The sequence below is a fragment of the Podarcis melisellensis genome, assembly GCF_964234715.1.
Source record: "Podarcis melisellensis genome assembly, chromosome: 3".
Lineage (NCBI taxonomy): Eukaryota > Metazoa > Chordata > Lepidosauria > Squamata > Lacertidae > Podarcis > Podarcis melisellensis.
The window spans coordinates 97,655,792-97,678,018 of NC_138530.1; the positions used below are offsets into that span (position 1 = coordinate 97,655,792).

At 44.1% G+C, this 22,227-nt stretch overlaps 1 protein-coding gene across 12 annotated transcripts in view; it reads left to right on the forward strand.

Annotated features, from left to right (window-relative positions):
* DLGAP2 (DLG associated protein 2) overlaps window positions 1-22,227 on the forward strand; it is a 414,439-nt gene that overhangs the window by 389,301 nt on the left and 2,911 nt on the right. For all 12 annotated transcript variants that reach the window (XR_014166924.1, XM_081906060.1, XM_081906056.1 and 9 more), the window contains 2 exons: window positions 5,064-5,155; window positions 14,604-14,756. Coding sequence is in view for 11 of the 12 variants with exons in the window: in XM_081906060.1 (XP_081762186.1) it covers window positions 5,064-5,155; window positions 14,604-14,756 (245 nt within the window). In the remaining variant the exon portion in view is untranslated. The remainder of the gene's footprint in view (window positions 1-5,063; window positions 5,156-14,603; window positions 14,757-22,227) is intronic.

Consider the following 22,227-nt stretch of genomic DNA (forward strand, 5'->3'; position numbering starts at 1 on the left):
AAAATGGGCATTCTCAGCTGGTCTCAGTGTGCTCTACTTCTGCCAATATGGCCCTCCCATGCAACAAGATCCGCAATCCATTTATACCTTGATTGGAACTCGCTCCCATCCAACTGAAGTCACTGAGGTTCTCATTACTCTCGAGATGCAGCAACAAGATTGATGGCTGACTGAAACTGGCCACTCAGGGCATATCTGACCAGTTTTCAAGCAGCTCCACTCCCCGCCCCCAAACTCCAGGCACAATTCAAAATGCCTGCTACAACAAAAGCTGGCATGGACAATTCATCCCAGACTTTCATTGTTGATTTATGAGGGCAGATTGAAAAGGCACCCCAAAGTCTGGGGCAATCATTAGGAGTTGTCTAGCATCCATTATCTTTTTATGTGGAAACTCATCATTATTTAATATGAGGTAGCAGAAGGTTTACGAGGGATGTGGGTGGAGCTGTGGGTTAAACCACAGAGCCTACGACTTGCCGATCAGAAGGTCGGCGGTTCAAATCCCCACGACGGGGTGAGCTCCTGCTGCTCGGTGCCTCCTCCTGCCAATCTAGCAGTTCGAAAGCACATCAAAGTGCAAGTAGATAAATAGGTACCGCTCCAACAGGAAGGTAAACGGTGTTTCCGTGCGCTGATCTGGTTTGCAAGAAAGCAGCTTAGTCATGCTGGTCACATGACCCGGAAGCTGTCTGTGGAAAAATGCCAGCTCCCTCGGCCAATAAAGAGAGATGAGCACCGCAACCCCAGAGTCGTCCACAACTGGACCTAATGGTCAGGGGTCCCTTTACCTTTACTTTTAGAAGAGGGTTTGGGCCTTTCCTCACTCCCCATTTTTAAAAAAAGAAAGAAAAAAGAAGTTTGCTGCCACGTGAAGCAGTGGCAGAGTTGTAGTCAAGGCGGCCCTCAGGTGTTTCCCTTGGAACATCCCAATGGAAACAACACTTCAGGGTGGCCGAAAAGTAGCTCTACTGCTTGAGAATCCACTTTCTTTATTCTTGAGCCAAGTTCTCTTCATTCATAATACCAGTCAAGAAAAATAATCCTTTGGTCTGACTCCACTATCCTTTCCAACTGCCGCACCATTCTTTCCAGCTGCCAGCCTAAAATATGACTGCCACTTTGTGGTGTGTCCAGTTATGTGTACCCATGTAATCTGTTGTGATGAATTCCATTGGTTCAGCTTTGGGGCCTACTTTGTATGGTCTGGTTCATAGTGTACAGTTTGCTCTTGGCTTGAGTTTGTGGTTTGCAAGGAGAGAGCTTAGCCACAAGCCTGGGGTCAGACAATCTGCAAAGTGTGGTGCAGGAGTAAAAGTAGACCAGGGAGGAGTGTAGCTGCTGCACAGTCACAGTGAGCAGTAGTTCGTTTTTTGTGTTCTGCAAAGACATCCTATGCCATGATGTTCCATTGTTCCCAGGGAGAGAGATAGTTGCCCTCACTGGCTCGTAGGCATGTTCAAATTTATCAGTGTTTTTTTTTTTTCCTTCCATTTTTTTCACTCCTACATTCAGTTGCTCACATTTCCACATCTATGTGTGATTTAAAACAAAATTGCCAAATCCTTCTGAGAATTCAGCAGCATTTCAGCATGCAGGTCTGCTAACTTACACTCCTCTGTTTGCAATTTCGTTGCATTTGCACCTTTTACAAATCAATTCCCCCTAACAAAATGCATTTTGTGAACTTATTTTCACCAACATATGAATTGTTATGCACAGTTCTTCTGTGCACATTACTTGGATGTAGAACCACATTGCAAAATTCAGATCAAGGGATGACTGCATTTTGATTCTCGAATTGTCTCGGAAAGTGTGAATTCAGTAGATCTGCCCGTACATGTGAAGTGAACTGAATTCCTTCCCTACTGGCCAGTGGGAGCAGGCATCATTTGCCCCCAAGAATCATGCTATAGACTCATTCCTATTGGATCGTTCTGTGGCTAATCGAAATGCCACTGGGCTCCTTTGACTGCAGCTCCACCACTGCTTGAAGTATTAGCAAAAGAAACAGCTGCAGCAAATAATAGCTTGAAAAATCAGGGTTCTGTGTCACACTTGGAGCCTACTCAAGTAGAGGAGAACCCACATTGCAGACATTCAATCCCCAATACATGGGGAGATGGCTGCAGGGACAGCCAAAGGGTTGTACTGGGAATATGGATAATGGGTTTCTCCCCACTTGGTGCCATAGTAATTGCGTAGAGGGGAGAGAATCAATGAAATGGACTATTTGTGGCAGATTGTCATGACCCAGGCATGATAATTCCTGATAGTAAAGTTCCTAGTGTACTTGAAGGGACCTATGTCTGTGTTTTATTCCAAACAGAGAGAGAGAGAGATACCTCTGTTGGCTGGATTAACTCTCCTTAAACTTTCAATGCGACTGACATGTTTATAATGCTTGCTTTAAGCTCGTCCTGTGTTTTCAGGATGAGGCTGCTTGGAAGCCAGAATAAACTATGTTTACACACAAGAAAGCAGAAATCAATGTCCATTAATGAATCCCCACTTGGGGATATTTATTTAACTCAACAGCTTTAAGTAACTAAAAAAAAAAAAGCAGAAGCAATATGTGTTATAATAATCCATCTGCTATTTTAGCACCTTCCCTTCCATCCTCTTCTTCCATTTCCTTCCTCTTCAGCTAATTTCTCCTCATTCTGTTCATTAAGCTGGGTCAAATGCTAACACATTTCACCAAGCAATATTTTAATTAAAAAAAACCAAAACATTGGTGATTATGGCTGCAATCCTACACCTTTCAAGTTAATGAAATTATGCAAGGGTAAATGGCTGAGCCTGTAAGTCATCACAAACGAAGCAGCCTTTCCCTGTGTCAACATCATTGAGTTGAAATAAGCAATGAACCAACCCAAATTCAGAGTGTTAGGATTCAGCAAGCTTGTCTGTCAGCCACTTTTTAAATACATGTATTTATTTGTTCACGGGACCTGTATGTATTCTGCAGTTTCCATAAGGAAACTCACACCATGTAGGTAAAATCCAACAAACGTTAGTCATGGCTTAAAAATCTCGCACACTTGGGAGTAAGCGCTACTGAAAACAGTGGGATTCACATTCTAAGTAATGTTAAGAACAATGTAATGGGAGCTATTCATACTTTATAAGTCTCATTTATTTCAAGGGCACTTAGCAACAACTGACTTACACATGCAAAAACATGTGCTGAGTTTTCAAAATTCACCTTGGATTCCAGAACAGAGTGTAATCATTTCTAATAAAGTCCCCAAAAAATGAAGCTTATTTGCTTTGCTGAACATGTTGTAAGTTAGGGTGAGATCCAATGTTAATGATTTCAGTGGATTGCCTCTGAGAACCTTTCTACACTTACAATTTATAGTGGCATAGTTGCTGATTTTCTTAATTTGTGTGTGTGCGCTGCCACAGAACACCATTGTTATTCAGTTAGTATTCATTGGAATACTGTACTCAAAACCCCACTGATTCTACTATTGCAAAATATCCAACTCTTGTGAAAGATCTGAAATGACTCCAGAATATTTCCATTTGTGTGGCTAGTGGGTCGGTAGGTATGGTTTGGGAGACATCTGTTTTGTGCCACTTTGCTCCAACCAGTGAAAGCCGCCAGTTTACGAGCTCAGTTCAGAAGAGAGCTATAAGCTCATAGCAGCAACCATTAGCTGCAGACAAAATTTCCTCACTGTAACCACGTTCGTCATACCTCAGGCAGACACATATCTCTTCTTCCAATCTATACTTCCCCAAATCAGAATTCTGGAATACCAGGCAACCAACTAATTAATAAATAATAAAGTTTTTAAATGGCTATCCCTGCATGTTCATAACCTGTTCTCATATTGCCAGACGTCTCATGGAGGAGACACACAAAGAAGGGCCTCAGAGAATGATCTCAGGGCCTGATCAGGTTCATATGGAGAGAGGCAGTCCTTGAGGTATTGCAGTCCGGAGCCGTTTAAGGCTTTTGTAGCACTTTGAGTTTGGCCAGAACCTGCCATTAGTGTGGAAATGTAAACCCTAAATTCACTCTCTTAATAACAGTGACATTTGACCAAAGGTGCAATCAGCTACAAATTCACTCTTAAAAACATCAAATCAGGCAGCAACTACAACATTATAATTTGTGAATGTGGAAAGTGCCGTTGGATCTCACCCTTCGTCCTTATTAATGGGATACCTTGCAACTTCTTAGCTAATTACAATGCCAGTTAAGCATGTCACTTATGGGCTCCCTTGTGGCACCTTTAAGACCAACCTATTCAGGTTTCAATCCTGTTCATGCTAACCAGGGAACAATCTCCATTGGCGCTCAGTGGGGCTTACTTCTGAGTGGTGAACAATTACTGCGGCAGGAACCCAATTTAGAAATGGGGGCAGCAGTGACCCTCTTCTGAACCAAAGTAGGTGCTAAGTATTGTTAAAACTGAAAAGTACCAGTGTACACTGTTTATTTGAAAAGGTGGAAGGGGGAGAGAACCAGAACAGGTGGGGAGCCACACTCACGCTTCTCCCAGCAAATAAGCAACTGTGATGCTTAAGTGTATCTGTGCAAGGGGGATAACCAGAAGAACTTGGCCAGACCTCTGTGACTTCTCATTCACCATGCCTCTGTGACCTCCTAGCAGTCCCACCAAGTCCATTGGGCATCAACTGCCACTGCCTGCGGATCCTCTGTAAACAGATGAGTGAGCAAAGGAGAGCAATTTACCTAGTGCAAAAATTAAACCAATATCTAGCAAAAAACAAACAAACCACACACAACCTTACCCAACCTTGCAAGTGTGATTTCACTATATTTTTTAGCAATGGAGAAAATCATTTCATTTCCTTCCCCCCGCCCCACCATCCCCAGGACAATTCCTCTTTAAGATTCTGACAAAATAAATGCAACAGTTACAATAGGACTTCTGGGTTTCTTTCTTCCTTGAACAGGGTTTAAGAAGAAAAGTTCTCAATGACAGGATTTCCCTGCTTAACATTTTTGTTAACACAAAAGTATTGGTGCCTTGTTTTGTTTTTGCTTCAAACCCATACTAACGGCAACCACCTTGCCTGTTCAGTTCTAGGTAAGATCCGGAGCGCCGTGGGAAGTGCTCAGCTCCTCATGTCTCAGAAATTCCAGCAATTCTATTGGCTATGTCAACAGAATCTGGTAAGTCGACATTCTTAAACATTGCTCAGCAGATGTGACTCTACTTCCTCTTCTACCTTTGTTATCATCTTCTTAAGCCATAGGTGGAGCATCTCCCCAAGTTAATATTTCACAATGTGCTTCTGAAAGTTTCATTCCTCCAAGGACACCCGGCTTGTTGCTTGAGAGACATACACACAAAATCCCAGAAGAAAGAGTCGTATGCAATTAAATCATGGTGCGTTTGAAACAAGTGCTTCAAGAGTAGACCCTATGCAAGTGTCCCTATTTTCCAGGGACAGTCCCGGATTTACAGAAACCGTCCCAGTTTCTGATTTGATCCTGGAATGCTTTTTCTTAAAGGTAAAGGTAAAGGGACCACTGACCATTAGGTCCAGTCATGGGCAACTCTGGGGTTGCTGCGCTCATCTCGCTTTATTGGCCGAGGGAGCCAGCGTACAGCTTCCGGGTCATGTGGACAGCAGGACTAAGCCGCTTCTGGCAAACCAGAGCAGTGTACGGAAACACCGTTTACCTTCCCGCCGGAGCAGTACCTATTTATCTACTTTCACTTTGACGTGCTTTCAAATTGCTAGGTGGGCAGGAGCAGGGACCAAGCAACGGGAGCTCACCCCGTCGCGGGGATTCGAACCGCCGAGCTTCTGATCAGCAAGTCCTAGGCTCTGTGGTTTAACTCACAGCGCCACCCATGTCCTTAGGACATCCCTATTTTCATGGGAGAAATGTTGGAGGGTATGGAGTTATGTGACCCCCCCCCCAGTACCAAGGAGATAAGTAACTATATAATCTTTAGAAGACACCTGAAGGCAGATGTGTAAGGAAGTTTTTAAACGTGAAATGTTTTGGTTTTTTTATATATGTTGGAAGCTGCCCAGAGTCCCCCAAGAACCTCCCCCCCCCAAAAAAAAAATCTGCTCTGGAGAAGATTTTGTAGAAGTGCAGAGAGCACAGTGGGGAGGAAGGAGAGGTAGGTGAAGTTCCACTGCGCTTGCAGAAGTTGTTGCTTTCTTCTCCTGGCAGGGTGGCTCACTTGCAAGTCACATGAGCTGTTTTGCTACTAGTCCTAAAGGTAAAGGTAAAGGACCCCTGACAGTTAAGTCCAGTCGTGAAAGACTCTGGCGTTGCAGCGCTCATCTCGCTTTACTGACCGAGGGAGCCGACATTTGTCCGCAGACAGTTTTTCTGGGTCATGTGGCCAGCATGACTAAGCCACTTCTGGTGAAACCAGAGCAGCACACAGAAATGCCGTTTCCCTTCCCGCCAGAGCGTTACCTATTTATCTACTTTCACTTTGATGTGCTTTCGAACTGCTAGGTTGACAGGAGCTGCTAGTCTTAGGGGCAGGCGAAAGGCTATCAGAATCAACCTGGGCAGCGTAGTTCAAAGCAAGGACTGCGGCACAAAACCTGTCCGGATAGCTGGCGCTTCTTCCTTGAGGTGCCTTTTCCTGTCACTCCTGTTTCTCTGCTACAGACCTAAATTAGCTGCGAAGGAAACTTCTGCCAGGATGCATTGCCGGTAAAGGACAGGGCTTCCTGTTACATATCCTTACCCTATTACGAGAGAATTAAATGAATGCTTCTGTTGCCATTAGAGGATGTGACCTATAAATCTGTCTTACTTTAATCAATCATTCTGCAATATTTGCAGCATAACCTTTTCTGACATGACAAGGCATTCGTTCTGTTTGAGACTTGGTTAAAACAACCAGTGTTTTGAAAAACATGCTGGCTGGAAGAGCTCTGAGCTGCAGTTTCTCACCCATATGCCTTGGTTCGTGAGCTGATTAAGGACCATGCTGGTCCTTTTTTTCACTGCCCACATTCCCCTAAAGTCTCGAATGAGCAGCTTTACGCTTTCAGTTCTCTGAAGGTCACATTATGTATATGGGGGGGGGGGGCGGAACCCCAATCCCATGCAACACTAAAGTGTATCTGTTCACCCAACTCATGTGTGAACAGGTTTTAGTTGATGCTGCCTACCTTACCTATTCAAGCTCTGAGGCATAGCTCAGTTAGTAGAGTATGAGACACTTAATCTCAGGGCTGTGGGTTCAAGCCCCACATTGGGCAAAAGATTCATGCTCTTTTATTGATCATTCCGGGTTGCCCAACCACTGCCACAGTGTCGTTTCTCCTGGCAGATCAAGAGGAGCAGATGGCTGCAAAGGTTGCAAGGTTTCTAGCTGGGGCAATCAGAATAAGGTCCACTATTTGACTCCTGATTCAGAACTGTGTTTTATATAACTGACTTTTATTTTGTTCTGTGTATATCGCAATGCTCTTTTTTTGCTATGGCCGACGGCTGTTGCAAATAAAGTTTCATTCATTCACTCATTCATTCATGCATGCATTGCAGGAACTTCATAGAATCATTGAATTGTAGAGTTGGGAGACACCACTAGGTGTCTCTCCCGGTCCCTTCCAACTCTACAATTCTACGGTTCTATGTCCTTGTCCTCTCCTTACCTGCTCCTCCTCCTCCCTACCTAGGGCTGTCTTGTTCTTGCTCCGCCTCCTTTTTTCCTTGGCCTCTACCAATCCAAGGCCACCCTTGCCACACAATGTCACAATCTGCAGAAAGGTCCTTTCCTCTTTGCAACTGAGATGGCCTCCAGGAACCCCCATGCCACTGCCACATCACAGCGGTGGTGTCGAATACTGTTAAATTATCTGTTTAGCAGAGGATTTGAAATGTTTGTAGCCATCTGCCACTGCCACGCAAAGCTGCGGCAACACAAGCGCTCTCCTTGGTCACCTCAACCACAGTGCCTCGCTCTGAGGTAGGACTCTGTCCTCTGATCAAGGAGACGTGGGCTCTGCTGCCATGCCAGTGAAGACATTGGTCCATGCCCAGTCAATGAGTTGGTGAGTGTGCAGCAACAGCAGCTATGGTGGACACCCTTGCTTTCGTAGCAGACACAGTCGGCTGAATGCTGAACATGGCGGTGGCTATAGCAGCAGCACCAGATTTCGGATGGTGTGGGCAGTTCCCCTGCACAGGACACAGAGCCGAAGGGAGATCCATATTGAGGAGATCCATATTTGAGAAGAGCCATTTGGGGGCACCAATTTTTGGCCTCGCACCAGGCGCCTGATTACTTGCCTGGTGGCAGCAGTCAGGGACAGGAAGCACAATCTGCTGCCCTTTGTGATCCACCAGACTTGAAGCCTGTGCCTCACCGTGCCACATTAGAGCACCAGCCCTGCTCATATTTATGCCAAGGCTTTCGCTTCTCAGGCAGCGTCCTTGTAATCGACGCCTCCATTAACACTTTCAGAAGAGTTGCTGCTTTTGATCACTGCCAACGGAAACATTACTATAATGCTGTCTGTTACACATTTCCTCGTTGCATGTGGAGCCCTGGAATTTCCTGAAAGTACTTATTGATGATCAAAACGCCATCCGCTTTTCAAGTAATTTGTGATCCTTAATTTGTAATAGTGAGATCACCTGGGAGTCGCACCTACCCATCCTTCAGAACTGTCATATGGAGAAGCTTGGATCTACATTTTAGCATCCCATCGCTATTTGTCCTCCAGTTCCATTTGTTTGCTTTAACCATTCCTTTTCAGCTAGGTGGGCTTTGCTATGGTCTCTTGACAGGTGTCGTATTCAGGGCTGGGAAGGAATTTTCCCCGCTCTGCAGGTTTCGCCTTCCCCATAGCACTAGTAACAACTTTGGCGGTTAAAGCCTTGGGCGGAATTCTATAGTCATTCATCCAATTGGAGTGTCATGAAGTGGTGACTACCCTACCCCCCATTCCCTGTGGCGGCGTTAACAGGATACCCAGTGAGAGGGGTCTGGGGGGAAGTCTCTGTCCAAAGAGCCAAGTGTGTAGGGCTAGTGAGCCATAGAGCTTCCCTTAGCATTAGGTGGCCATTTGCGTAAACCTGCGTTTTGCGATTGTTCCACCCCCAAATAGACCCTGTCATGCCGCAATCCCCCGGGGGCTGAGGGGATACACGGCCAGTGCATAGGCCAAGGCTTCCTACATCTGAAATCAATAAAGTTGTGGCCATTTTAAATCCCAGACTGTTGTCATGACCATTCATTTACCATTCGGTGGTTAGGTTGTGGGGCTCTGCGGCTGAGCGTGCAACCACATTTTAGCATTCTGTAGCTACTTGTCCTCCAGTCCCATTTATTTGTTTTATTTTGCTTGTAAGGCCTTTCAGAGACAGGGCCTTGTCTGTTTCATCCACCGCTCTTTATCTTTTCTTTTTTCTGCTGGTCTGAAGCTTAACACCAAGGTGAGGAAGCTGGGTCTCTCCAGATATTATTGGACTCTGACCCCCATCCTGGTGTGTCCAGGTGTGATGGAAACTGAAGTCCAGCAGCATCTCTTCAGATGGTGCAGGACAGAAATAAAAATAAACATTTTCTTAATAATAATAAAAAAAGCCAGCAGTTTCTAGAGTGGGAAAAGAAGAGCCAAGGAGAAAGCAGACTTGATGTTAATTGAGTGAATGCATTTCATGTGCACTTTTTATAAAAAAATGTAAATAGGGAGCTATGATTGTTGATTTGCATCTTAACTACAGCAAATACATTCCTTAAGGGCTCCTCTCATGCAATTAACATCACATGAAGTTCAGCCCTCAGAAACACACCGTAGCAACCAAGCTTGCCAGAATGTGGCAGGTTCTTCCAAATCTTTTTTTTTCCCCGCAGGAAGGTATGTGGTGTGTGGCTGTGAGAGGGAAGGAGGGAGGGAGGACTGTTTTATGAATGGAGCACAAATCAATTGCAGACTTGGCACGTTTCATATTTCCTGGCTTCAGAAATGCCATACAGAATCAGAGCAACTGGGATGAGTCTCACTAGGAGGGCAGCTGAACATCACTACAGTGGTACCCTGGGTTAAGAACTTAATTCGTTCTGGCGGTCCGTTCTTAACCTGAAACCGTTCTTAACCTGAGGTACCACTTTAGCTAATGGGGCCTCCCACTGTCGCACAATTTCTGTTGTCATCCTGAAGTGCTTAACCCAAGGTACTATTTCTGGATTAGCAGAGTCTGTAACCTGAAGCGCCTGTAACCTGAAGCGTCTGTAACCCGAGGTACCACTGTAATGCTTTTGTAACAGCACCACGAGCATGAGATGAAGTAAGGGCAAAGCAAGTGGCCAATGGATTTCAGTTTCCAAGTTGAACACTTCCACAAATTGACTCAACAGCGAGCAGCTGCCCCACTTCCTGTTCTATCTCTAGGCTCGACTCAAAATGCTGACACTTCCCTTCAGAGCGGTGGGCAATGGTACCAGAATTAGCTTCCCCCACATCAGCCAGTCTTCTTTGGTAGGTGCTGCCTGAGGTGAGGTGGGTCCTTTTTAATGGTAGCGGAATGCTCTCCTCAGTGGTGTTTGCCTGGCTCCTTCCTTGCAGCAGGGGCCATGGGATGGAGCTGCAGAGTGGCCGCCATCGCCACCATTGCTGCATCTTGCGTGGAATGAGCAGTGGGGACAGATGCACCCATGGGAGTACCAAATTGGCTTGGGCAGTACTTCTATGAAGCTTCAACCTTTCCCACACCCTGCCCAACCACAGCTCCATCCAGGTGTACACTGTAGTGGCACAGGTGAGAGGAAGAGGGGTTGTCACCTGCCATTACCAGCCACATTGTTATTTTTTGCACCCAACAAGAAAACAGATTTTCCCAGGGTGTTTTTTTTAAAAAAAATAGTTTTAGTTTCTCAGAATCTGACTTTTAAAAAACAGCTGGAACCAGGGGTTTGTTACTGTTACTGTTATTTATTTATTTATTTATTATTTCATACTTTTAAAAAGAAAAATGGATAATGATAATTGTAAGCTATCCCGGGAATAAAACCCTTTTTTTGAAGTTCAAAGTAGATACTGAATGAATGAACAAATATTTAGAGCTTGAATGCAGTAAAAGAAAAAGTTAAACACTACATATGAGCAATGTTTCACCGATACAGCAGCATAAAACGATAAAAAATTAAGCGATTAAAAAGACAAGGTAATAACGCACAATAATGCTGTCCTAAAAAGTAGGACTGCATGCGTCTATCAGCATTACCATTCCTTAACCCTTCCGCAACATTAAAAAACATGGGTGCAGATCTGCCCTAAGACTGTTATGCTTCTGCAAGCCAGATTTTTAAAAAACTTCCCGAAAGAGGGATAGCTTTGGAGTCAATTGCAGACATAGAGCCTTGATATGATCTTGTCGTCTGTGGATTCCATTGCACTGCATTTCTAAAATTGCTGCGCGGTGGCAAAATCATTCATCTTAACCCACCTAACTGCAAGATAGGCGATATTCTCATTTGATTTATGTTTAGGCCAGGAGTGCCGCCTTAAGTAATTTCAAAAGTGAATTTGGTGCATTATTCTTAATAGTGTAGTCAGATATACACAAACAAAGGGGGGGGTGTGTGTGTGCGCGCAGTTACGGTACATATTACATTCTCCTTTGCAGAAACCAGGATTTTTCTTCATGTAGGTACCTACCAGAGATGGATGTTACTAGCCTTCTGAATTCTAATGAGATCACAGCTCAAGGCAATGCAGTTATAGACCAATACAGAAGTGCAAACATCATCCACGCCCTTTTTGTTAGCTATTTTCCCTCTGGATGTAGATCAATTTATTTCAAGCTGCATTTCTGTGTTGTTGTTTTCGGAAAGACGAGTTTCTGGATAAGATCAAATTTAAGGGTGCCTCAAGACGAAGTATCTCCAGTGTTATGCATTTCGGGCAGATGTTATTAGTGTGGAGCATTGCACATTATCAATTTATATATACGTTTTGGTGGCAGGAGGCAGCCCTCTTGTGGCCCAGGGAATGTAAAGCAAGAGCTGTTCAACGAAAGAGCAACATTGGCAGTTATGCAGAACGCAAACTCACTGTTTCCAGCGGAATCACTAAGGAAGTAAAAAATCACCACCTTAAATTAGGGTGGAATGGAAAACCGCAGTGGGCTGTTTCTAATAGTCATTATATAAAGCATAACCCTGGAGAAAGTGAAGAATATCTGCAATGCAAATAAGCGTATGCATTCTATGAAATGCCACCCATTGCCAGACTTCTGTTAAATGCTGCAAGTGGATTAAATCTCTTTTGCAATAATCTCCATCTAATTTCTAATGGTCTGGCACATACTATGCACTTGACGCATGCTGCACTGAGATATAAAATTAACAAATTATTGGTTGAATTACATGTAAAATGAAAAATAAATTAGCATTAGCCACTCCCATCTCCTCCACTAAGGATTTCCTAAGTACAGTAGCAAAGTTTATTCTGAAAAACACAAAAGTCTCCTCAAAACATGCTTGGCTTTTGACAGGAAACCCCTTAGGCACAGTCTGATAAATGGTAGGGCGAGGGCCCTGTGTGTGGCTCACAGGAGATGTTTGGAAAGGAGAAGGTATATGTGAATGGGATTATCAACAGCAAGAAGGGTCTGTTGGAAAGTGTCTTGGTCCTCTTGGTCAACGGAAGCTCTTTCTAGAACTTGTATGGCATCAGGGCTATTAGCAGACACCACCTTCCTTTTCTTAGATTGTTTGTTTCCGGAAAATATAATCATTCATATATATATATATATATATATATATATATATATATATATATATATATGCAGGTTTTGGTGTCCTCGGGTGTCTTCCCGTGTAAAAGTTGGGGTGTCTAGGCGACGTTTCGACGAGGTCTCACTCGTCATCTTCAGGCTGGTGCTTTCGGCTTCTTGTTCCAGTAACAAGAAGCCGAAAGCACCAGCCTGAAGATGACGAGTGAGACCTCGTCGAAACGTCGCCTAGACACCCCAACTTTTACACGGGAAGACACCCGAGGACACCAAAACCTGCATTCCTGTACCCGTGAAAATCTACGAAAGCATATATATATATATATATATATATTTCATACCAATAAACACACTTACCAGAAAATGATGTATGATTCCTCAGAATAATTGCACATTTTGTGATAAATTCATCTATTCTCAATTCTCTTCTATGTTCTTGTATTGCTGTCATCAAGACAACAGTTGCGCCCCAAGGCCCCCAAGGCCTTTCCCAGTAAACAACTTCAAACAGACACATAATTTTAGTTTAAGTTTTTGGGCAAAATTCCGGCCACAACTTTATTGATTACAAAACAAATTGAGCAGTATTGGCCTAGGCATTGGTCAGGGACTATAACTGACTCCTGCCTCTCTGCCAGGCAGCCTAAAAGGGTAAACACCAAACGAGGGAGCAACATTGGTGAAGATTGATGGAAGCTCACCCCGGGGTTCCTGTGGTCCTGGCATGGCCCTAGCCCCTCAAGTGGGCTTCAGGTGAGATCCAGGACCCCCAGATTCCTTTACCGGAATACCCTATTTCTGGAGGGGCAGGTGATGGCCACACCTCCCCTCCCGCACATTTCTATAAACCAATGCCTAACCGCCAAACCTTACAAGTTGTGACGATTGCTAAGGGGGTAGGCGAAAACCAAGTGGCTAAAGCCAATCTGCCAAATGGAAAAATTCCTACCCAGCCCCTGCTTTAAAGCAGATGACCCAATCCAAATCAAGGCCAAAGCAGCAGGACCTAAAATAGGGAGGGAGGGTGTTCAGCAGCGTGAAGCAAGTGCCCCACCCTCGTCGTGCTGCCGTATTTATAGGACACCAGGATCACGCCACCTGCCTCAATTGGCCCAAACAGCCAAGCGCAATCCCAGGGCCCAACAGGCAAGGCTTGGGCCATGCCTAGCAACAACACACCCCATGGGGGTGGCTTAAGGGTCCTGAGCACAACCAGGACCCTCAATTTAGGAGGATCCCATATTCCTCCAAGGTGGTGTTTGGCCTTCCAGAGGCCTGACTCCACCCACTCTATTGTTTACATAAAGCTAAAATGGGGAACCTGATTTCTAGGAACTGATTATTGTTTGACTAATCCCCTTCCTGGCCAACGGTTGTGTGTTTTAGATAGCCACGCAGAAATGTTTTCGATTCCAAGGTTACTAACATATAAGAGAGATTAGCCTGAGTTCCAGAATATTTCTGTTTGAGAACAATTTCAAAAGATATGCACGTAATTTGCTTTGTTCAATCCACATCTCCAACATTTATCCAACCCTAACTTGTATATTAAGTTCCATTTATAAGGTGTTAAATACCATCGATAGAGGGTTTTTTAATAGTTCCGCCTTAGGTCTCCTGAAATTATATTAGAATGGAAGTTGTCCCCAATCCAGTTCCATGGTTTCCTGGTTATTCTTTGATCCATATCTTGCACCCATTTTCTCATGTATGTACCCTGGTTCTGATCCAAATTCAGCCAAACCATGGTTAAGTTTGGGGAAAGAGTATTCATATCTTTTGCACTATGTAGGAAAGACCTGTTTTGTGTGAAAAGCTTTGCATCGTTCCAAAAATATTTTACATCCTGGCTCCCAAGTGAATTACACCTCTTTTCTTGTATCTATGTCAGGATCCCAGTGCGATGCCACGGCCAACTTCGCAGGATCTAGCAGGATTCTGGGACTTGTTACAGCTTTCAATTGAAGATGTCAGTATGAAGTTTGATGAACTGCACCAGCTGAAACTGAATGAATGGAAAATAATAGAATCACCTGAAAGGAAGGTAAGCAAAATATGTGCAGACAAGCTCCTTTTCAATTGACACTGACATGTGCAACCTTCTTGTGTTACTAACATCCCATTGATCTTTCAAGTCTGAGTTCAGCCAGTTATTTCACAGTGTACTTTAGTGGGTGCGTGGGGGGAGTTCCAGTGGTAAATAAATAAATAAATTGCCATATTTACTGGAATCACCTTTTTTGGCCAAATTACGTTTGAAAAAATTAAGGTGCGCATTAGATTCGATGGCACATTTACATTCACCAGCAAATACTGGTTTCAAGGTTCTGAAAATTGAGCTGCCCATTAGATTCGATGGCGCATTAGACTCGAATAAATACAGTAAAATATGGATCAGCAATGCTTGCCCACTCTCCATTAATGGGAAATTCCTAATGTTGACAAAACTGTAGTTTATTTGGTCTAAATGATGCTTTGAGTCTTTGATTCTGCAAGATTAATTCTGAGGGATGGCTGCACAGGAGGAAGCGCACATGACATCTACTGCCCACATTTGTTGCTCCTAATCCTATCCTCGACTATATGTCCCATTAAACTTTAATTAGTTTAATGTAAATGCCCAGTGCACTTCCTTCTTTAAAAGTCTCACCACGGCAGAGGATTTCGCGCAGCAGCTAAGAAGGGCAGGAGAGGCAGCATCTTCCCAAAAAGGAGTCCTGGAGCATGCGGTTTGTAAATCAAAAAATAAGGTTTATTTACAAAACACCAAAAAACAATCCTGGCGACGAACCACACATCTCAGCAAAACACACACCCAAAAGGGAGAAGGGGAAGAACAAACAAACAGGGGGACTATTTATACAGACTCATGTTCCTGGAAGCCTAACGACCTCCAGCTGCTCAGTGATTAGAGCGTTTCTGCTACTCTTTTAACCCTTTGATAGCAACACCCCCTCTCGCTCGTAACACTGAGCTGTACCAACCTTAATACAAATTTAAACCTGAACAGAAACATTTATGAGATTGCGGACTCAAAGCTTTTGTAAAACCGTCTGCGAGATTTTCTTGGCTTGGACAATACTTTAGTTCAATTAAACCTTGTTTTACACTTTGGCATACATTTTGATAACGGATATCCAAGTGTTTTGTGTGCGCCTTGAATTGACCTGATTTAGCTAGTTTAATACAAGGTTGATTGTCTTCCCACACTCTGATAGGTAGGGAACATTCTCCAAACAATTCTTGTACCAGTTGCTTATAAAATTCCAGTTCTCTACATATATCTGATAACGCATTGAACTCAGATTCAGTTGAACTTAAAGCTATAAGTGATTGTTTTCTTGATCTCCAACCAATTAGTGCATTTCCAAATTTTATCGCCATTCCTGACACTGATTTTCTATCTGGTCCAGCATCTGCCCAACTGCTGTCGGCCCAACATTCAAGTTGTGTGCTGCCCTCTGCTGATAGTTTTAAGCGAAAGCTTTTGGTAGTTTGGAGATACCTTAAAACTCTTTTTACTCCTTGCCAAGCATGCATTGATGGTTTTTCAGCTTGTCTACACAGCATGTTGACAGCATATGTTATATCGGGCCGAGTCCACTGTGCAATGTGGAGTAGACTGCCTATCGCTGACTGGTAAACCCCGGGATTACAGAACTCTGCCTTTTGCTCAGTTTGAGCATCCTTTGTGTAACTTAACTCCATTGGGGTTTTAACACCAGCACAGTTGTTCATTTTAAACCTTTCCAGCAACTGCTGGATTTTAGCTTCTTGGCTAAGCCAATAGTTACCATTTTCATCTTGCTGAATTTTAACTCCTAGATAAACAGATACATTGCCTAGTGATTTTATCTGAAACCTTTCTCCAAGCTTTGTGGCAAATTGTTGTGCAAGTTTATCATCCTTTCCACTGTATAATAAATCGTCAACAAATATCAAAACTGCTTCTTGTTCACATCCCGAGCCTTTTAGATAAAGACACGCATCTGCTGCGCTCTTTCTGAACCCCATGCTCTCTAGAGCATCGTTTAAGCAGGAATTCCAATTACGGGCGGACTGTTTCAACCCATAAATGGATTTGTGTAGGCGCCAGACCTGGTTTGGCTTGTCTCCTTCAAAACCTGGTGGTGGTGTCATATAGACTTCCTCCTGTAAGTCTGCATTTAAATAAGCCACATTGACATCAAAATGAAACAGCTTATTTCCCTTCTTAGCTGAAGAGGCTAGAAGCATTCTTAATGACTCCGATCTTGAAGTAGGGGCATAGATTTGAGAATAGTGTGCACCTTTGCGCTGCGAAAACCCTTTTGCAACTAGCCGGGCTTTATATTGCAACTCTTCAGTAGTTGTGGGCTTTAAACGATATACCCATCGACAACCTACAGCTTGTTGCCCTTTCGGAAGCTCTGTACTTGTAAACACACCGAGAGACTTCATTGAAGCCATCTCCTTTTCCATTGCTTCCTGCCACTTTACGGCTTCTGAGCTTGGAAGCTGTTGTACTTCCATATAGCTTTCTGGCTCACACTGTGCCATATTTACGTATACACTTGTCACCTTAAACCGCTCTGGCGGCTTGCCCTTCGTGGCGCGTTTTGACCTGCGCAATTGCTCCTCTTGTGCCCCCTCTGACCGTTGGCTGTCAGAATCTGTCTCAGACTTTATGTCTGGACGTGCCTCTAGGGATAAAGACCTCCGTTTAGATACCTCCCTTGGGCTTGGTGTTGCAGGTGACCTGCTTTGCTTTTGCTGTCTGCTAGGCCTACTGACTGGCGAAGTTGGAGCACTCCTAGATTCTGGCTTTTCTACCTTAGGAGAAGAACCTCGTGCCTGATCAGAATCTGCATCTGAACCATGTGCACCATTCCCTTCTGGCTCATCACTCTCTGGACTTTCTTTCTCAGCATGAATGCCTAAATCATCTCTCAAAATGTCAGGGTTAGCGTGTAAGTGAGTCCATCCGGACTGCTCACAAAAATCAGCGCTCCTACTGAGGACCACTCTTGTAGTATCCCCACCTGGGTCCACAAACCTCCAAGATTTGGCATGTGGTTCGTACCCGCAAAAGATGAGTTTCCTAGCCCTTGGACTTCCCTTTTTCCTTAACGCTTTTGGGATAAGTACATAGGCTTGAGATCCAAACACCCGAAAGTAATTAACTTTGGGCTTCTTCCCATATAAAGCAAAATAAGGCGTAGTATCAATTACCGAATTATATACTCGGTTCAGAATATGAGTAGCCGCCTGCCAGGCTTCCGCCCAGTAACTTTGAGGAAGTTTAGCATCAAACAACATAGAGTTTGCCAACTCTTGCAGAACCCTATTTTTACGTTCGGCCACGCCTCCTTCTTGGGGGGAATAAGGTGTAGACAGACGATGCTTAATTCCCTTTTTCTTAAAGAAATTCTGCAACACAGACCCGGTAAATTCTGACCCTCTGTCTGTCTGAAAAGCAAGTACTCTAGTACCGAATTCAAGTTCTACCGCATGAACCCAATTTTTAACTGTTTCTGCAGTATCTGCTTTTGTTTTGAGAGGAAAAAACCATGTAACCTTTGTTTTGTCATCCGAGAGACACAGTGCATACTTTGAACCTCCCATGCTAGCAATAGGCATTGGGCCACACAGGTCCATATGCACAAGTTGGAATACTTTGTCAGATTTCCTATCTGAACTGGGATAGCTGCATCTATGAACCTTCGCACTTTTGCATGCAGTACAATCCAAATACTTAGTACATTTGTTCAATTTGCACCCTTCTGATAATTCAGGTTGCCTTTTAACATACTGAAAATTAATATGCCCTAAACGGCGGTGCCATAAATGAACACAAGAATTATGGGTAGGCGTGTTCACACAACCAGCATGAACCTGTTCAACTTCATCTGGACTTGTCTCAAAATAATATAACCCATTTCTGCATTCCACCTGCAAAAGAGATACGTTATTCTTTGAAATAGTGCAAACCCCATTTTCAAACACAGTTTTAAACCCATTTCTATCAAGTTCTGACACAGACAAAATACACCCCTTCAGTCCCTTTAGCACGTAGGCATCAATTTCTGTTTGCAAACAATTCAAGAACACTGTGCCTACAGTCTCTAAGGAACGTTTAGTTGAATCTGCCATTGTCACAACTTTAGGGGTTTGCAAATGTCTGCAATTCTGCAAACGTACACTAGATGGCGCCACCAGGTGGTGAGATGCACCACTATCGATCAACCAGCGTAGATTGCTGCCTTGGCCACGCCCTTGCATCAACGCCATTGCTGAAGCCATGTGCTGTGTGCTGTGGGAGTAGCCACGACCTCCTCCTCTTCTTCGACGTCCCCTGGAACTCCTTGTCTGGTAACTAGGGGTAACGGCCTTGTTGCTGTCTTGACCAGGTTCACGTGTGCAATTCCTGATTAGGTGGGAAGGGGAACCACAGCGAAAACAGTGTCTAGCAACTCTTTTGCTTGCAACCAAACCCTTACTCTAGCCTTCCAATTTTGCCAATTTTTTCCCATTGAGTCGCGTAAACGGGACAGTAAAACTTTCCTGGGACTCTGCCATCCTCCCTGGGGCTTAGGAACGATACTCACACACCTGTAGACCGTCTCCCAGCTGCTGAGGTGGCTCCTTGAGGAATCAGACGTCTTCCAGCGAGTACAAACTGCGCAGTGCCTCTTTAAAACTTTTCTAGGCACGTTGCAGGACTCAAGCTGCTTTGGAGGCTTTCGTTGTCGGCAACCGCTTCTGTCTTCACTCCAGTCCTTGCATAAATCACTCTGAACTGCTCTCCTTATCTCCTTCTTGACGTACAAACATCCATAACCTGTCCCATTAAACTTTAATTAGTTTAATGTAAATGCCCAGTGCACTTCCTTCTTTAAAAGTCTCACCACGGCAGAGGATTTCGCGCAGCAGCTAAGAAGGGCAGGAGAGGCAGCATCTTCCCAAAAAGGAGTCCTGGAGCATGCGGTTTGTAAATCAAAAAATAAGGTTTATTTACAAAACACCAAAAAACAATCCTGGCGACGAACCACACATCTCAGCAAAACACACACCCAAAAGGGAGAAGGGGAAGAACAAACAAACAGGGGGACTATTTATACAGACTCATGTTCCTGGAAGCCTAACGACCTCCAGCTGCTCAGTGATTAGAGCGTTTCTGCTACTCTTTTAACCCTTTGATAGCAACACTATACTGTAGATAGGTGCTGCATTCTTCTTAGACCCAGTAATCCTATGGCTCACAGGAAGCATCAGGTCTTCCTTTCTGAGGCTGGAATCTGGTGTTCCTATCCCTGGAAAAAATGTCAGTAGCGCTATGGGTAGTTTGGAGGCATATCAGGGTATTCCCCAAACCTGGAGAAGGGGGAAAACTATGTCAGCTCAAGAACTGACAATGAGAGGAAACTTTAATTCTACACACAGAGAGAGAGAGAGAGAGAGAGAGAGAGAGAGAGAGAGAGAGAGAGAGAGAGAGAGAGAAGCGGAACACAAAGGGCTTTAGAAGGATTGTTCAGCTTCACTTGGTTTCTGTGCCTGCACATTTCATCCACTTTGGCCAGGAGGGGGAAAAGTTACGCTAGGTTTTTGGTTCCCCATTCTAGTAAAGGGGAAACACAAAGCTGCCTTTTTATACAGAGGGGCTCAAGACACACAAAAACCCGGCGAGAGTACAGAGCAACAGATCAGATTTATTTTTTTTAAATACACAGATACTGATGCAAGGTGACTCATGGGGCCCATCCAAACTCCCAGTAACCAAAGCAAACTCCTCATCTTCTTAGGTAGTTGGTCATCGACTACTAGTCATGCTGGCTATATATTGGAAAATAATGGAGGCAACCTCTGAATACCAATTGAATACCAATTGCTAGAAACAACAGTGGGAGAGTGATCCTACCTTCATGTCTTGCTTGCAGGCACATAGCCCATGGTGTTTGGTCACTGTGGCAAACAGGAAGCTGGACTAGACAGGAATTCATCTGATTCAGCAGGGTTCTTCTTATATTCTTTTATATAGCGGGTAGAAAAACTTGGGAGCTTTCCATTGTTTGCTGATGAAACTCAAAGGCATTGAACATTACACAGGTAGTAGTGCAAGTAAGAGTAATCTAACAGAGATGAACAGAGCTGCAGAAAAGTTGGGCTGCACTTGCAGCCAAATGCAATGGGGAAATCCTGACATGGGATGGAATATTTTGATAAGGCAAGGACTTCATCTGGAATTGCTACGAGCTACTAATCATGATGACTATGTTCTACATCTACTGCTGGAGGCAGTATGTTTCTGAATGCCACTTGCTGGGAATCAGTGGTATAGCATGGGTTGCCAGTGCCCAGGGCTGTGCACAGGGAGGGAGGGAAACAGACCAGATACGCATGGGCATTGAACTGCCTAAGGCATCCATGTCACCCAGCAGCCACAGAAATAAGAAAAGAAGAGTTGTTCTGTTGTCTGAAGAGGTCAATTCCCAGTTCACATGGAGATGCCATTTTCAATGGAGACCAACAACAGAAATGCGCAGCTGTATTGAGGCAGCACTGGGTGTTGAAATTTTGCACCCCTGACAATTTTGCACCTGGGGCAACCGCCTCCCATGCTACACCACTGCTGGGAATTGCAGGTGTGCAGACTGTACTTGCACTCTAGTCCTGCTTGCTGGTTTCCCACAAGCATCTGGTTGGCCACTGTGGAAACAGGATGCAAGACTAGATGGGCCATTTTCCTGGTCACAGGCTCACATTATGTTCTTATGCTAGGGTGTGCCTGACAATAACTAATGCTAAGGGTCTTAATGCAGAGAAGAGAATAGAGATGAGCGCACAGCGACAATCTCGTATTTATCAGAAGCCAAACAAAGTATAATGGGTCAAATTAAAAAGCAAGTCCTTTAGATAGTCTTTCCACCACTCCCTCAACTTGAGAATATGTAATTCCGTGTAGGGAAGAAGATTGGGTGCCATCCAGTCAAAAGGAGGCACTTCTGAGTCCTATTGATTTCAGCGGGAGAGTTAAAATGTGCTTAACACACACTCTCTCTGATTGAAATCAATAGCACCCTCTGTTTCCAAAAGACTGAACAAGCTTCAGCAATTTTTAATAGGGTTGCAAGTGGACCTTGTGGAAAATAAGTATTCCACTCTGCTTCCAAGTAAAGTAAACACAAATTGATCTGGCAAGGTATTTCCTCGGGGTTGCCAGCATTAATGAAATCTCTTTGGGGGTTTCCATGGGTTTAATAATGGATGCCATTTTTGGATTTACTTGCGACGAGCATGTTCACAAATAGAAAAGAAAACATTCTGCAGCTTATATTTATGTAGGGCCGGGGGATGACAAGAAGGGAAACATCAGTGTATGCTTTGATCATACATGATTCAGCTGTCATACTCCCAACAGCTATTCTCCACAGGGAAACAGCACTTATGACCCAGAATGGAGCTCATCAGATGTTACTTCTGTTAAGGATAGTGGTGTAATTTCCTGAAATGGGAATGTTTGCTTATGTTGAATTGTT